Consider the following 18391-nt stretch of genomic DNA (forward strand, 5'->3'; position numbering starts at 1 on the left):
GATAGATTACCAGGGTGGCAGTTTTGCGATCCATGGCTTATTCATAGTATCGACGGTGACTACAAACGATTCAGTTGAATTAAACAGATTAAAAAACACAACCTTATCATTATCTATACATAGTAATAGAATTGTAGTGATATATTAAAAAAAGTAATATTTCGTACGCATCAAGTATTTACGTATCTGATAACGATAAACAAATGTTTCTCTGTATGTCTGTCCGCAAAGATATTCCCGCTAATCTCCGGTACGGCTGAACCGATTTGCACGGTACTTGGACGTGAACGTACTCCGCAGACGAAATCGCGGGCGATCGCTAGTCATTAATAAAAGTATAAAGTTATGACATGAAATAGAACTAATGGAATGGAATTAATACATTCTCAATTGAAAATGGCAAGGATAACAGGATTAAAATTTTGATAATCGTAAAAAAAGCACAAAACGTCAAGTCACTTTATATTTATCATATAACGGTTAACTAACACACGATATTTAATACCAGGAAGACATTTTAAGTGTTAACTGTCAAATCAACCGCCTGTCAATGAGAACTGTCACATTTTTTGTTTCGATTTGCATTTGGATCAATTAAGAGCAAACTGCAAACGAGTTTTAATAAGTAGGTTTGCGAATCGGTTTGAAACAGTATCATTTTTTTAAATACTTAGCTCCTATAGTCAAGTAAAACGATATAAAGTTTACTTCTTCATTGTTTTAAAGCTCTATGTCATTATCGTGAGTAATAATTTGTTAAAAGAAAGTTCGAAAATTAAAAAAAAAACACACACACACACTACCAAGTGTATGTTTATTTTTAATTTTCGAAAATTCGAATAATAAAAAATCTTTTAACGTCCTTTAACCGTAAACAATAATATGTCAAATTACTCAAATAATACTAAATAGTTAAAAAAAACAATTTTGCAACTTCCTTATGTCTCATCGCGTAACATTTCTATAACGTAGTGAATTGTTACTAAGGAACCGGAAACATAGACAACTTTCTTTTTTTTTCATTCACACTTTCATTTCATTCATAAAACATCAAGTTGTTACATCTTTTAAAGATCAAAGATAACTCATGTTTCAATTTTTTCATTGATCCTTTTTGCTATATTCAATTTTTTTTTCGATAATTTTTTTGTATTGTTATACAATAGAAAAAAATAAATTACAGTGTTAGTACGTACTTACGACAACTTTAATAAAATATCCATTTTAAATATGCTAGTTAAGGAAGCTAGTTATTAAAAAAATATATACAACCTGACACGAGTACTATTAAATTATTCAAACTTTCGTGAGACATTATAATAAACTGATATAAAAACGGCAAAAACAGTCACGTATATTCGTCCGGTGCTGAGCGACGAGCCGCGTCCGCGCAATAATACCAGTACCACTCATCCTGATGAAGGGCCCCCGTTGGGCTCGAAACTAGTAGGTGCCGTCACCGGACGGATATACATGAGTGTTTAGCCGTTTTTATAACACGGGTATTTCTATTTATTTGAGTCATAGGATACAAAAAAAGACCAGAAGGAAAACAGAAAATTAGGTTTCATATAATATATATATTTCAAGGAAATGCATGATGCGAAGAACAACGGAATCGACCAATTTGAAAATTTCCAGCGATAGTTTGACGCAATGAAAACATTCCTTAAACGTAAATAATAATATCTTTGTTGCCACTCGCGTTTATAAATTATGGATTAAAGTACAGGTTTTAATATCTTACTAGTATTATAAATGCGAAAGCTTTGATGTTTGTTGGAAGGTATCTCCGAAACGGCTCAACGGATCTCGATGAAATTTTACATAGTCTGGAAGAACACATTCAATTTTTTTTTAATTCTGTACGGACAGAGTCACGGGCGACAACTAGTCTATATAATAAAGCGATAATCATTATTAAATAGACAATTAAAAGCCCCTATCTCAGTCGATTAAAGGTAGGTAAAATATTTTCTTACAAGATTCCTTAAAAAAATTCTTACAAATGTATTAGGATTTTATCTTTTTTTTATAAAATAAAAATCCATATCATCTTATTTATATCTCATATCGATGTAATAACATTGTTTTTTTTTATCTGTTCCAATGATAAATGGCGGGAAACGTTGACATATCTGAGCGATAGTGGCGCCACCTGCCACCGGCGAACCGGTCACGATGACTTAATAAATTTCCGATTGCAGTTCCATAGAGTGGTTTTCCGCAAATGTCTTCCGTTGTGAATTGTTATTACATTTTATATTACGTCAAGTCTACGATTATAAATGTTTAGGTCAGTTATTGAAATATGAACTTACTAGCTGTAGCCCGAGACTCTGTCCGCGCGAATTTAAAAAAAATCTTAATTGGTAGTTAGTAGTCGATGTATTCTTCCAGATTATGTTCTATAGCTTGCAGCCGTTCTGGAGATACCTTTTAATTCTAAAGCAAATCCATCCATCGTTATTAAAATATGTACATACTTGCTTTCGCCCGCGACTCCGATTGCGCGGAATTAAAAAACCCATAATTAGTAGTTAGTAGTCGATATATTCTTCCAGACTATGTTCTACACTTATGCGAGATTTCAGAGAGCTTGCAACCATCTGGAAATATCTTCTAATTGTAACAAACAACTAAACATTCTGGTTTATAATATTAGTAAGATTTATGTTTACAAATCCTCAGTTTAGTTCTAGTTACTGCAGACCGTTTTCCGTTACCTTGAGTCATTTGCTCAATGACCTAACTAATAATTGCAGACATTTCTTCCACACTGCAACAATTAACATTCTAAGCGCATAATTTATTGTACGATATTATGATAAAATAATATAAACATCTTGTGCAATATAATAAAAGGAAAATTGTCTATTTATAGAAAAAAAACTTCGTTGCAGAATTAGTCATTGCTTATTCCTAAACTTATTCGACCACTTCCAATAATTTACCAATCTTACTAATATTATAAACTAGCTGTCGCCCGCGACTCCGTCCGCGTGGATATATAAAAAAACTTAATTAGTGTAGCCAACCCATCCATCTAAACATTCGCATTTATTATATTAGTAAGTTAAATAAAAAGCAGCACTTCAATGCATAAATTCGAAATAAATAAATAGTATCCTATGTCCGTCTCCTGGCTCTAAGCTCACCTCCTCACCAATTTTCAGCCATATCGGTAAAGACGTTCTTGAGTTATAAATAGTGTAACTAACACGATTTTCTTTTATATATATAAATGCAACAGTTTAGATGTTTGTTAGAATGTATCTCTAGAACGACTGAACGGATCTCGATGATTTTTTTTAAAATATTTTAGGAACATAGTCTGGAAGACCACATAGGCTCCTAATTATATTTCTTTAATTCCGCTCGGACGGAGTCACGGGCGACAGCTAGTTTTAGTATAAAATAAAATATATAAGGATGAATCATTGAGTGATAAAGATTTCCTTAAAATTTGTTAAAGCGCATTTACACTTCTTTTTGTGGTCTTCGTGACCGGATTTTAGAAAATTGATAACGTCCTGTCTGTGCAAATGGTAGTCTGTGACTAATCAGTTTTTTTTATTTATAAAAAAAATGAAGGAAACCGCTATATACGGAAATACGATTCATGATGTTAAGATTATTGTTACAAATTAAATTAAAAATTATGAATAAGAGGAAGGTTGGGAGTGTAAAGACCCCTAGACCACAGTTTCGAGTTTTGAGAAGGAATTCTTTGGTCAAATTACTCACCGGTAGAAAACTGGCTGTTTTTTGATTGCAACATAATTAATCATAGCTTTACTAAGAAAATAGTAAACTGTTTAGTTTTTTCCGCCATGAAATTAATCTTTTATTGTCTAGTCATTGTCAATTATCTTGTCTATGGCGCGTTACTGTGACAGATTATATTTGCATTAGGATTAACTGGAATAGTCTTTGTTATTAAAGAGACGGGACATGGTAACGCGCTCATTTCGCACCGTAAAATTCAACAATAAGTCCTAACTTCTTAGCTTGTGTACTCATTCTGAGTTAGTATATCATTAAAGAAGTTTCTATATACAGACGTGGTATTGTCATATGTACATCAACCCTCGCGTATATACAACTCGGGGTCTTTGCCTAGTCCGTTTCTCTATAGTCAAAGTAAATAGTCATGTCGTTTCAATGAACTGTTGCGTCATTTTATTGAAAAATACTTGAGAATGTAGAACACCCTTTGATGTGATCCGACTTATGGAGGAAAATAGGGACCTTTTAATTTATTGCTTTTTGTGTTGAAGTTTGTCAAGTGTAAAAACGGATCTAACTACCGTTTTGTCTTACCGCAAATTACCCGGTATGATATCATTCAAGTGAATGCACTTTCAAGGTTCACTAATTAATTAAATGTTACTGAATTTAATAATTTCCGATCCGAATTTATATCCGTAAAAATAATTAAGTATTAACTTACAATGTTGAGTTACGCGCAATTTTTTTAATAAGCTAAACCCACTCAAAATAAAGTGTTTCCAATTTACAGTAAAGCCCCCATAAACCCGGAACGCGTAGTCAAAAAGTAGTGACAAATACATTTTCAATTAAAAATGCAAAAAAAAAAATGTTAGGCCACAAACTGTCTCTGTCGTCCTTAGGTCACGATAACAAAGTGTCATTACAATCTGTCACTCGATTTTGGTACAACAACATACAAAGATAATTAAAAAAAAATAATATCGTTTTTTAACAAGAAAGTATTATTTAAAAAATGGAACCAGTGTAACGAAACGTGTCGAATATCGAATTGTTCCAAAATTAAAATTAATCAAGTCGGTTGTAAAGAATACCGCGAAAAAGCAATTCGTTAAAATTCGGACAATCATTCACGCTGAAGTTTTATATAAGTCGATTATTAATACTTTATAAGGCTTCATCAATTAATAATTCCTTCATAAAATTGACTGTTTTTATTTTTATTACGTCGAAAATTTTAACGGGGTCATAACTGTTGCCAGTACAAAAATCTGAACACTTTGTTAAAATTAATTAATACAACTGGCTTCTAGATTATTTTGTTTTTTAACTTATAAGTACATTTATAGTTAAAACTTCACATAATCAATATAAATCTGTAGATTAGTAGGTACATAGAGCCGTTACAATGATTTTATTAAATTAAAAAAAAATTGCTTTCTCGTAAATAAATACACACACGTAATAACATTAAATACTTATATCCTATTTTACACTATGATTACAGTTTTGCTGATTTCATCCAAATATCATCTTATCAATTTATACTACTAGCCGTAGCCCGCGACTCTGTCCGCGTAAAAGTAAAATAACTCCATTAGTAGCCTGCGTGTTCTAGGTTATGTTCTACATCTGTGCCAAATTTCATCGAGATCCATACAGCCGTTCTGGAAATACCTTCTAATTTTCGCATTTATAATATAAGTAAGATGTAAGATAGATCTTGTTTATACGAGTAGCGAAACAAATGTGACTATGTTTTATTTCCCCACATAATTTACCACTTACGTCTTTAAGAATAATAATCGTCATATTTTAGCCAATTATTCGTTCGTTATATTTTACAGAAATACACAATGAATTGTACACATTTTAACTTTCCTTATGAATCAATTTATATGTTCGTAAAAACCGCATGAAAAACCTTATTGTATTTTTTGAGTGTATCCCGTTCATACAGATAAGTCGAGCGAATTTTGTTTATAATAACCAAAAATTTGATTTTTTGACCAAGCTATTGTGATATAAAATTTCGTAAGAAATTAATTCATTCATATTTTTCGTGTAATCAATACATTTAGAATACACAATAAACTGCCAATAATGAATTTAAAATTAAAAAAGTTTTCTAGAATAAAAACTTAAACTTTTAGTTTTAATAAAAGCGCCATCTACATGTGCATAAACGTACTACGATGACATTGACTTTTTCGAGTTGTTTCAAGAAGCAGCCGATAGGTGTACAATAAATCAAAGTTATTATTGTTACAAAGTTATCAGCTGATACAACTTATTAAAGACAAAATATAATTTTATTAATCACGTCGTAAATAAAAACATTACTTTATATAAACCGGTTATTGAATGCACAAGTTCAGTGATGCTCTTGAATTTGCAATGAATATACTCAAATATAAATGTGAAGTGATAGTTTTGTTACAATTCTAACCTATAAGAAGAAAACAAATCGCGTATTAGGTATGTATAGTATGTAATTATTACTTGCAAGTTGTTTTTAGATTTATATTTGAATGATGAAATTGGTATTTATCTCTTCTAGAAATTTCATGTCTGATTTCAAATTTCATCTATAATCTTTGACCTTTGACTGTTTAGAAACTTAGCTGTCTGGTTTTAACTTCTATTATAATTATGTTTACACCAGTTACTACCAGTTTTTAATACGTTATCGATAATCAGGGTCACTGCTTGGATTATATACATTATGCCACATTACTGTTCATCCTTATTTATTTTTAATCTTATTCGTAATTTTTTTTCTAAAAACGCATATGTTTTGACATTTTCAAAATTTCAGAACTGATATTTATAAGTACAAAGGAAGTGCAACAGAAGAGAACTTAATTTCACTTTGTTTGAAACGTTTATATTTTAATTCTTACCTTGACCGACGCCTCATGAGTGTTATTCGTATTTTACACGAACTTGTAAGATTTCAAACAACATATTAACACAAATAAACTAACCTGAATGTTAATTAAGGTATAATATGACACCCCACTTTGCACTAATGACTTCTAAAATGCACTCACCTAAAACGTTATCGCATCAAGCAAATGTAACTGTGCGACTGATTCAACGTCGCAGTCGCAGCCGGCGAAAGTGTTTTCTTTTTCTTCACACTCGCCAGACGTTGAAACTTAGGCATGTCCGTTGCAAGGCACGGCAAAACGACAATTCTGCCTTGATTCTATACGATTTTTTTGCACTTTAAATCCTCAACACTGCATCCGATACACGATTTAACAGTTAAGCAACGGTAGTAGACGGTTTGTCATGATCGTTCGTTAACGCGGTCGCATCGTTCGTGTGTTAGTCGATAGTGTTAGCTAACGGGTGCCTCGTGAAACAAAACCCACGCTAGGATGTAGACAATAATGTTACGTGATCGTGGACACGAAAGCGGAAGCGCGAATCGAGTTGGATATACCGTTTTCTGGAAATTATAGTCTTACGTGGGCATAGAGGAGCGCCAGAAACGGGCTCGTAGCATTGACTGGACTGCGCTTCGGTCGTGCAGGATGCGACCCATTAGGCAAAAGAGCGTCCATTATTGTATTGTCGTGGGCTTACACTTGTGTCTCCTTATGGACCGCTAAACGTGTGAGAGACATTTTGGAGGTTATCAGGGCTTCGGGAATAAATTTAAATCGACTCAATATTTTTAGCCCAATTGTCATAAGATTTTCCCGCCAAATTTGAGTGAAAGTTGTGTCGTTATTGCCGTAACAGCCATCCATTGGTACGGACGAAACAAAAGCCCGCAGCGAAGGGAATTATGGAGTCACGGGACCGGATCCCGGATTACTCACGCTCGTTTGTTCAATTGGATCCGTTGAACATCTCCGAAGCTTTAAAACAGACCGTTTCCGTTTCACACAGGAACAGTTTGGAATGAACGCTAACATTAAATTCAACTTACTTATACACAAAATGAACTAAAATATAAACCAATGCAATGTGGAACTCCTAATGGTATACGAAATAGAATCTTTATGAAGGCAAAATGTTCCTCCATATTGTATTTCAGTGTAATTTCGAAATAAAATAACCAGTTATAACAGGTTGGTACCGTAAGTGTGTTTGCAACCATTTATTTGTGTGTATCTGACATATGGTTTGATTGCACGCCCGAATTCGACCAAGGATTTACCGCAATAAGCATTGAGGTCATCGAATTGGCTGCAAATAAATAAATATGTACTGTGTTTTAGTTTATATGTGTCAATATATTATAATTACACATACAGAAGTAATTTTAAAAAGTAAAAAGTTAAAAAAAAAACGTATTGAATAGAACCAACACCGCGTCGGTTATAAGTTTTTCATGACGTGTAAATAAACGAAAAGTGAATGGAAAAGCGCTAATATTATAACCCATAATTATAACGGTTACACATGTTCGGGGCGCGGCTGTCACACCATCATTTCCCGCCAATCGCGAGACAGCATTTGTCATAGAGTAGATGGCGATCTACTCTATGACCTTGTGTTTAAAAAAAAGAAATATGAAGTTTGTGGCTCGTCACCCTACTCGTCCTGTATAATTCACGATAATAAATAATATAAGACCACCACCACAAAAATAATATATTTCACGACTCTGAAAAGATGTATAGAGAATTGTAAAAATTTAATACTTTCTTTTGTCATTTCGTTGAATCTGGCAGATCGTATTCTTACTCTTTTTAGATAAATAAAATTCAGAATCAAATAAGTGTATTGACCGACTCTGAACTGTGCCGTCCACAAGGCGTAGTATTAACATACTGATAACAACAACTTATTTACTATTAACTTCTTGCTCGAATGGCAAATTCCGAGCAATAAACGTGTAATGATTCATCAAAATAAAACATTTGATAACCGCACTGTCCACTTATATTTTCGCGGTTATTGGCACAGACCAATAATAAAAATAATGACAGTTCATATTAAGCGATCGTTTTATGTTTGTATATTTCAAATAAAGAATGTCTTATCATTTTTTAAATTTAAAATTAGAATGTAATCGTATCGTTCGATTACTGGCCACAATAATTTTAGTAGAATTCTTGCTAGAAGAATTTATCTGAAGATATTCCTAACCTTTACCTATCAGATAGTTAGTGATAAAACTAGGACAGCTGTGAATCTTATTTACTAATCATTATCGCGTAGTTAATTAAATCATTTCTAAACTGAAACCAGTTCATATCTGTATGACCTAGATCTTTAACTTTAATTTACATTGTAATTACAAAAATAAAACAATCATATTAACTCGTGCCAATTAATTGGTTCTACTAATTACAAAATCAAATGGACAGACAAAGATTAAAACTTCAATGAATTATGAAGAAGCTTAAATAAGAATTTAATTATTTAATGTCAGTTTTCACTGCTAAAATACAGTTATAAAAACATTAGGCATTGATATCTGTTTTACAAAGAGTAAAAGAAATTAGGATGTTTTCGTGAAAACCGACGGTTGCTTTTCTGTTTAGTAGAACGAGAGTTTGGTTGAGAATAAGAAAAGCAAAAAAAAAGAACGATTGTGTCTCCTATTAATATAAACGACCGTTTTATCTTTATTGCTATACATAAATGAAGTTCGTCAGTCTCTTGATAATATTTCGTTATGGTACCGAATAATGATTAAAAATATAAACATGCAATGTAATGGGGAAACAATTGGGTTAACGACCTAGGTCAATATTCTTACGTTTGTGATAAAGTTGACAGGTTAACAACACCTTTTATATTGAAATTAATGTACGTATAACGCTATAAGTGGCGTTTTTTTAATAATTATAAACAGTGTTAATTCTTAATTAATTAAGTATTTGGTTTTTAAAAATCCTCTTTATAAAATAATTTCAAGCGTCGTGTATATTATTAACGGACTATTGTGAGTTTTATGCGTATTAAATATTATTTTGATTGAAAATATGATGAATAAATTGTTAACAATATATTGAGCTACATTTTTGAACCGAATAATCAACCTTCGATAGCTCAGTTGGTAGAGCGGTGGACTGTAGCGGTAAATCAAAGACATCCATAGGTCGCTGGTTCAAATCCGGCTCGAAGGAGACTATAATGTTTTTGGTTCATTTTGTGACGTTTATAAAATGCAATGTGAAATAAATTTTTGACAAGGCTTAGTAAAATATTTTTGAATTTTGTATAAAATAAATCATTAGTAACAAAAAATAAAAAGATCAAGCTGTTTCCGCCCGGGATCGAACCGGGGGCCTTGTGCGTGTGAAGCACACGTGATAACCGCTACACTACGGAAACTTATTGGTTAATATTGAAATTAAAAATTAGATTTTTGAAAATTATGTTCAAAATTATTTGAAAATCGAATGATTTTTTTTAACAAACGTACCTTGTTTGATGTGATGTGCAGTGTGAATGTAGGAAGTGGTGCTGTGAACTGAGTCACTGGAAGAGTTCGGTTGATTCGAAATAGCTTGCTCTTTTTATACTAGAACAAATTGCAGCCATCGACCACCCGCTGAATATACTTCATTACTTTCATTTCAAAGGGTGTGTTTATGTGCCGCAAATTTGTTATACATTTTGCGCCATCTTTTTATGACCAAAACGACTTTCGTAATTTCAGCATCGTATAGCGTACATTACTGCATTTATTAGAAGTCAATCACTGAATTGTGAACAGAACACGCAATGTAAATCAAAAATATAATGAAGTGTTTGTGCTCATCGTTGTAATACATTGTGAGAAGATTAGAACGTCATAGTTGAGATTATAATGTTGGTAATAGATATATTCAATTCAAATGTTCATATTTGGTTTTAGAATGAGTTCAGAATTCAAACAACCCTTTATTTCAGCGGTTGAAGTAACTAGCTTTTAGTAATGAGGTCCAGAGTTTCAGGCCGGTTAGAAAATCATAATGTCATTAGAATTAACTACGTGGAGATATCTTTTAAAATAAAGTCAACTGTCAAAAAAATGATTAGTTTTCTAACATAGCTAAAGAAATAAAGTGGTACTCATCATTTGCCAACTCTTGAAACTGAAATAAATAATTTCCGAATCTAATCACGTCTCTGTCCGAATATTGTCATCTCTGTCAGTTCGAGGAGATTGTAAGGGACGGCAATATTACAAAAATTGTTGAAGTCTTAAAATAGGCCATTGCTTTGAAAGGACAAACTTTGCGTTGTTCTATTAAACTTGCCTGTTGAAGTTCTTGACCGAATTATCGTTCGAATCCTCACCACCGCTACCAACTGTATAATCAGCGCCAAAATGGCGAAAATCAAATAAGCACAAAATACCGCAGTTTATAGCCTGTCCATGAATCCAGTGATTGTTGGGTACTATAAACGAATGTATCCTAAAAATGACTGTTTGATAGCATCTCAACACAAGATTAACTTCCTTGTTTGGCTCAATTGTGCAAAAAATGCTGCGTATGCGATTACTAATCTCAAACACAACTGCTTTAATTAATAACTAGCTTGTAGTACCTGGCATCGCTTGGAAATATTTTTTTTAATTTGATTTTTCAAAATACATTTTTTTTAATTTGACTCTACTTTCTTTTTTCTTCTTTTAATAAATATTTTTATTATCTGTTCCAGTCCCAAAAATGGCGGTCGAAGGTGTGATGGTCTCTTACAATTATTCTGAAGACGGGGAACTGGCTAACATATTGACCGTAGCTGCATCTGGAATTAAATTTTCTAAGCGCTGGGTTCTGACCCACGGGTCTATACTCTCACCTCTTAAAGAAGCTAATATTATAAAGAATGCTAGAGGAAAGCCCATCTTGAATGAGGAGTTTTACGACAAATTGCCAGAAATATATGTCACATGTGAAAAGAAACAATCCAAAGTGCCTAATGTTTACGAAGGAGTGGAGAGACTTAGTAGAGAAAGGAATTTAGACAACGATGTTGACTTTGAACACAGCTGTTACCAGATTAGAGTTCTTACTGGCAGGTAAGTTTGTTTTATTTTAAAACAGCCTACCACGAATCTACAGCGTCCCGTAGTCAGCGTATATTAAATCAACATCTCATACTAACTTTGGCATAATTTACGATGACGATACCAAATGGCTTGACGCAAATTCTCGGTAGGCCCACAGATGCTTGCTTGATGCTAGATTTAATTTACATTCAATAAAAGTCCCCGGTGTTAAAAGAACTCTACCCCTTTCCTCTATCTTACTAATATTATGACTATTGATCTCGATAAAATTTGACATAGATGTAGAACATAATCTGAAAAAGCACATAGGCTACTAAGTTCTTTTTTAATTCCTCGCAAATCTGTTAGGATCTGTCACGTGTGGCAGTGCCCAGTACTGGACCGGTGTGTGGACGACGTTCTCTACAGCTGGACTGTGGGACATCGTGACGGCGACCTCGAGCGTCAGACTCCTCTCGGCAAAGCACTGCTTTCGGTATTTGTGCTTATAGATCTGGAGAGCGACATCCAAGGTCAGTAGACTGTACTTGACTTAGTATGTGGCTTGTTTTTCCTGACGCTAATGTGGTACAAACTAGTGTAAAGACAGAAAAGGATATTATCTGTAGAGTACAGATCCTTTTCTTTAATATCCAATTACATTAAGGTAAAATAAAAAAAGAGAACATTTCAAAACATACTTTTAATCATTGTTTTAATTACATTTTTGCTGCTTCGTTCCGCAACTGTGACGAAGTTCTGCAAAAAAAAAATGGACGTATGTAACCAAAAACACATCGGAGCAAATTCATCATCAGCTATACGTCCCCACCGAGGGGCTCGGAGCCTACCCTAAGTTAAGGGTGATTAGACCATAGTCAACCACGCTGGCCCAGTGCGGGTTGGTTGACTTCACACATATCTTTGAATTTCTTCTCATATATGTGCAGGTAGCCATCACGATGTTTTCCTTCACCGTAAGATTGACGGATAAATGTACATATGTTAATCGAAAAACACATTGGTACAAGGCGGGATTCGAACCCAGGACCTGCAGATTGCAAGTCAAGTGCTTCTCCCCTGAGCTACGACGCTCAACGCGGAGCAAATTACTTCCACACAATACAAACAACAATTGTAAACTATTGTGACATTAACCGTGGGTTTCTGAGACAGAAATCCCCTTTGAAAACATATTGATATCTATGTTTGCCAATGATAATGACAGGGATGACGATACGTTTTATACAGATTTTGATTAAAAAAAACTACGATAACCTAAACAACCAATGAGAGCGGCTCTTAGTGTAGAATTAGTAAAATAGACCGTTTAAGTAACTATAAAAAATTTCAGTGCGAATCTTACCTTCAAGAGGATCCTTTTTCAAGGTGTAGTCATGTCTCCAAGCAGTTATAGAGCCCATGTGTGACTGTATGGTAGGGAAGAGCGTGTAATCATGGATGACGGATTCTTTCTTAATCATCCCAAAGACCCCGAGAGCCAGACCGCCGAGAAGAATGGCGTGCTTGGAGCGAAGATACGCTGCTAAGATAGGCCCACACGCAAAGCCTCCTGTCGATGTATTATATCTTATTTATAACTAATCTTACTATAATAATATTATAAATGCGAATGTTTAGATGGATGGACCGATGGATGTATGTTTGTTTGTCGTTATCTCCGGAACGGCTGAAAGAATTTTGATAAAATTTGGCATACATATAGAACATAGTCTGGAGGAACACATAGGCTACTAATTATATATTTTTTAATACCGCGCAGACGGAGTCGCGGGTGACAGCTAGTTCTGATACAAATGATGTAGATTTGCTTTAGTGTAGACGAAAGTAGGCTTACACTACGACGACAGAAGACAACATTCATAATATTAAAAGTATAGATTTTCAGTTGTTGGCAGATATGTAAAATGTATAGCTTTGAATTAATTTCGTCTGTTACGAGAAATCTATACCAAGAACATTTTATTCGTAGCTTCTAGAACATACCAAGGAAGTAGTTATAGGAGTCATCCCTTTGCCTTGCTTGTAGCGCTGCGTTTGACACCACTGTGAAGGTCGCGCCCATCAGCGCTAGTGGCACCACATGTGTAGCATACCTAATTCAACAAACTAAATAAGTAAACCGATGTTAAAGTAAGCACGGACTACGACCGACGACAATATTTCATTGGATTTTTGAGTAGAAGCATGGTCTTAAAATTTGAGACGCTGTTAAAGTTTACGTGTTTCTCAAAATATTTGATACACAACTTTCTTTGACGATTTTGTCAATTTTGAGATGTTTAAAGAATACCTTTTTAACACTGGAACGAAGCCGATTGCGTGCGAAAACATTAGTACGTCAAATGTAGCGAAAATCATACCAGCTATTGTCCCATACCGACTCGTTACTAGAATCTAAAACATAAACATATCTACAAATAGTTAACCCAAAACTTTGTATCCCTTTTTAAGGAGAAATTGTGCAAAGGGATAGTTATAAAATTTGACACTGTAAATATTAAAGTAATTTAAATTATGTTCTCTTGTTATCTCTAATTTACCTTCTTTCCTACATCGCATCCATCAGGCGTATCGTAATATCTGTAATAATTACGCCAAGGTTTTTCTTCGCAGCCGCAAGACATTTTGCGAACTGCCAAATTTGACAATGAAGTGAAATGTCACTTTTTTTAAATTCATTGTCAAATTTTGTAGTTATATTCAGCCAGTGCCATTGCATATGTAAATAAAGTTTTGACAATGCTTACTTATACCGTCTATTCTATTATCATGTCACTTAATCTACACTGAGGGACTCCCTCAACTACTATAAAGTCTGAGCGCAGCAGTAAATCTTCTTTTGCATTATCTTACCGTTAAGAAAAAGAAGAAGAAAAAACATAGCCGAGAATCCAACACAAATCTCATTCAAAATAAGGTGAAAAGGGAGAACCAGGAAAGAATGTCGGTAACGAATTTGCGATTCCTCTGGTTTTGGGGATGTACATGATCTGATGACTTAAATTAGACGACCTGCAGTTCATGTCCCTTCTAAAAATATAGAGTTAAACTTTGAGTCAATGTTGCCAGGTTTGAAAACCCTGCGGCCGCTATCGGAGTTGTTGGACATGGTGCGGCCGCCGCCGGAACGCGGCGCTCTCATTGAAGTCCAATCTACGCCTTTCGGATGCGAGGTATTTGTGGAAGTAGAATTTACGTCAATATCATCGTCAATTTCCCCTACCCACTGATTTGTATAGAAATTACTGAATAGGTTTTACTTTGTTCAGACTTTTTTTACCATCAGCAACAAAACGGCATGACCCATGTTTAGATGCCAGTGCCATTGCCGAAATACATGACATAAACATAGTGTTATCTCTTTCGTGGTATTTGAACATCCCATTTGTAAAAGTGAGATAACGATATGTTTGATTATAGGTGTTTTGTCAGTGGAAACCTTTTACTTTTTTGAGAAAGCGTTTGTGTGCAGGTGTTCCTTAACGCGGTGACGCGGGGCTCGGTGTGCGGCGTGGTGGGGCGAAGACCCTCCCTGTTGCTCACTGACGCCGCTACCGCACTCGGCTCCGAGGGCGGGCCTGTCTTCACTGAAGGTCCCACGTATGTCAAGAACTCCACCTTTACATATTACCAAACCAAAATGATATAGATATTACCTACTATCACAGTTAACGAGCAAGAATTCGAAGAAGAACGAGCAAACGAAAGGCGGGAAAGTGATCAGCGACGTCCAATATGATGTAACGAGTCAAATTTATAGTTCATGTTGACAAATTCATCTGTCCTGTACGCTCACTTGACGCTCATGGTGTTCCTTCATTTGTAAAAGGTTGAACGTCGTGCGGAGAATTCGCTAACGATGAGTCCAATGACCTTTATACACCTTTAAATGTTCTTTGTTGTTTCGTGGTGGTATACAGGAGCGAGCTGGTGGGCGCGGTGGTGTGCAGCGTGTCGTGGTGGCGCGGCGAGTGGGTGGGGCTGACGCTGGCGGCGCCGCTCCGCGCTGTGCTGGCCGCCAAGCTGCGTGTGCCCCCCGCACCGCCTGCACACGTGCCACGGTCCCCCACATCACACTACACAAGCACGCTGGGTATGTTACAAAGACAACATAAAACGAACATATGAACACTATCAGAGAAAGGTAACAGAAGTATGAGACGGTGTTAAACGTGTTGTGCAGATCGCATCGACCGCACGACGGTGTTGGTGCGGTGCGGCGCGGCGTGGGGCGCGGGCGTCTACCTCGGCGGCGGACACGTCCTCACCTGCGCTCACGTCGTTAAAAATGTACGAATACATTTTCAAGGACAAATTACGTAGATGTTACAAAAAAGAGATGAAAGATATAGAAAATAAGGTGAAGGAAAGAGAGAGAAACACTAAGTTTATTTTCCAGCACACGATATACAAAGTGTCGCTGTACTGTCAAGGCACGCGGGAGACGGCGATAGTGAGGTACAAGACGGCGGACGACAAGGCGTACGACCTCGCGCTGCTCTACACCAACCCCCAGCACTGGACACATCTGCTGCCCGCTGTATTTGCCGACCTTCCGGCAGAGAAGGGTAATGACATCTGTCCCTTTTTAGTGGCACGATCGGCTATAAAAATTAAAGGTCACGTAAAAATAGCCGGCTAAGCATCATCTAATCCCAGTCCCATTTAAATGCCTCCCTAAAGCAAACAGTAGCAACTACCTTCTTCTTTCTTATAAGGAAAGGATGGGATTTGACGAGGGAGAGGACATAGTAATGGGAAATATTTTCTTTCTGTGCATCTCATTCGTCGATTAAAAGCAACGCATCTACAATTGCGCGTGTCTATGGGCAACGGTCGACTCTTTTGTTACCTTATAATATTAAAAAAAAACATTCACTTAGTGAGTTAAGTGATATTGTGAGTGTTATTTAAGGTGAGTCAGTGGTGGCGGCTGGGTACCCGTACTTCAGTGAGGACAACTTGTCCTCTCTGCGGCCAACAGTCACCAGCGGACATGTCAACAACGCCGCGCCCTCCATGCTGCAGACATCCTGCTGCGTACAATCAGGATTCAGGTCTCTTAATACTTCTATTGCTATTTTTCGTTTATTGTATAATCTAGTCAGTCATTCCTAACTTAGGGTAGATTGTAGCTTCTCAGTGGGGACTATAGAGCTGATGATGAATCCCTTCAAATGATCATAAACTCTTTTAGCACATCTCCGCAGCGGAATATAAGAAGTGGTACAATTGTATAAATTCCACTACGATCATATGTAAATTGGCTGCCGGAATTTTCTCTTATTTTGTATTGAAGTGAGAGAGCAAATCTCTATCTATCTCTTACTATATTGATAGCTACATCTATGATAAAGGCATCAATTTTATTTTGTATACATAATTGAAAATTATTCTTAAACACGTTAAGTTGAAACCTTATTTTGCAAATATAACCTAGCTGTCGCCCGCGACTCCGTCCGTGCGGATTTAAAAAGAAACTTCAATAAACATCCATGCATCTAAACATTCGCATTTATAATATTAGCATGATGTGAATGTTTCGATAAATAGATGTTTATTATAAAGCATCTTCAGAATGGCTTCATGGAACTTGGCATAGATGTAGGATATAGTCTGGAAGAACACATACAAATTATTATTTTTTAATTCCGCTCAAAGTCGCGAGCGATAACTAGTGCTCCATAGAGTAGAAAAACAATTTTGTTAAATAAAAACTCCATTGATTTAGAAGACGTTTAAGATTTCTTTAGTTCTAAGTTGTGTGTACAGCGGTGGTCCGATATTCCGTCTGGGCAATGGTCGTGCTGAAGTGTTGGGGGTCATCGTAAGCAACGCTAAGACTCAGACAGGAGCCTGCTACCCCTACATCAACATGGCCGTGCCAGCGCGCGCCTTCCTCAAACTTATCAGGCATTTCATGATTGACAGAGGTCAGTATTATATCCATACATCCATTTCATCATCATCAGCTCACTATACGTCTCCAGTGAGGGACTCGGAGCCTACCCTAAGTTAGTGGTGACTAGGCCATAGTCAACCACGCTGGCCCAGTGCAAGTTGACTTCACACATATCTTTGAATTTTTTCTCAGATATGTGCAGCATCACGATGTTTTCCTTCACAGTAACAACGTTTAATAAATGTACATATGTAAATCGGAGAATCGAAAAACACATTGGTACAAGGCGGGATTCGAACCCAGGACCTGCAGATTGCAAGTCAAGTGCTTGACCACTGAGCCACCGACGCTCAACCATCCATCCATTTACCAGATCCATAATTAGCTACGTTCCTTTGATAATTTTTGTTCCACAGATGAAAAAAAATTACGAGAAATCGAGAGCAATAAAGACATCATTCAGTCGCAATGGCGGTTGTTACCGTATCGTTCCAAAATATGACTTTTAATTAATTTAATTTATAATTAATGTAAATATATGTACCTTTAATTATTGTTAACTATTTTGAGCTATTTGGCTTTTAATAAAGACGTGACATGGAACGTATTAAATCCAATAAACAGGGTTAAAAAATGTTCCTATTGAACTAATCGCATTCATATATATGTATATAATTTTCATACTTTTATTATATATATTTTTTATATATTTTTATACAAGTTTATTATGTAGTCTCGTAGCATTTATTTATAGTTTAGTTGTTAATAAAACATATAATTTA

At 35.5% G+C, this 18391-nt stretch overlaps 2 protein-coding genes and 2 non-coding genes across 5 annotated transcripts; 2 read left to right on the forward strand and 2 right to left on the reverse strand.

Moving 5' to 3' along the window:
• The first annotated feature begins 6010 nt into the window (after positions 1-6010).
• On the forward strand, positions 6011-18304 carry LOC106114326 (peroxisomal leader peptide-processing protease). 2 transcript variants are annotated; one of them, XM_013307481.1, is made up of 11 exons: positions 6011-6210; positions 11353-11713; positions 12053-12216; positions 14777-14880; positions 15180-15307; positions 15628-15800; positions 15891-15997; positions 16107-16275; positions 16623-16764; positions 17480-17640; positions 18026-18298. In XM_013307481.1, the coding sequence occupies exons 2-11, from the start codon at positions 11361-11363 to the stop codon at positions 18109-18111; spliced, it is 1587 nt and encodes a 528-aa protein (XP_013162935.1). In that variant the 5' UTR covers positions 6011-6210; positions 11353-11360; the 3' UTR covers positions 18112-18298. The 2 variants fall into 2 exon arrangements, with proteins under 2 accessions (XP_013162935.1, XP_013162936.1); XM_013307482.1 differs by lacking the exon at positions 6011-6210 and adding an exon at positions 6571-6680 and having other exon boundaries at positions 18026-18304.
• Positions 9740-9827, forward strand: TRNAY-GUA (transfer RNA tyrosine (anticodon GUA)). Its single transcript is given in 2 exon segments — positions 9740-9776; positions 9792-9827. It is a non-coding gene; the product is annotated as a tRNA-Tyr (tRNA).
• Positions 9963-10035, reverse strand: TRNAV-CAC (transfer RNA valine (anticodon CAC)). The gene has a single exon. It is a non-coding gene; the product is annotated as a tRNA-Val (tRNA).
• LOC106114327 (NADH dehydrogenase [ubiquinone] 1 alpha subcomplex subunit 11) lies at positions 12372-14359 on the reverse strand. Its single transcript, XM_013307483.1, has 5 exons — positions 14248-14359; positions 13998-14101; positions 13691-13800; positions 13050-13256; positions 12372-12442 (listed from the first exon to the last, which is right to left on the reverse strand). The coding sequence occupies exons 1-5, from the start codon at positions 14329-14331 to the stop codon at positions 12399-12401; spliced, it is 549 nt and encodes a 182-aa protein (XP_013162937.1). The 5' UTR covers positions 14332-14359; the 3' UTR covers positions 12372-12398.
• Positions 18305-18391: the final 87 nt, after the last annotated feature.

Source organism: Papilio xuthus, unplaced genomic scaffold, assembly GCF_000836235.2.
Source record: "Papilio xuthus unplaced genomic scaffold, Pxut_1.1 DF828142.1, whole genome shotgun sequence".
Classification (NCBI taxonomy): Eukaryota; Metazoa; Arthropoda; class Insecta; order Lepidoptera; family Papilionidae; genus Papilio; species Papilio xuthus.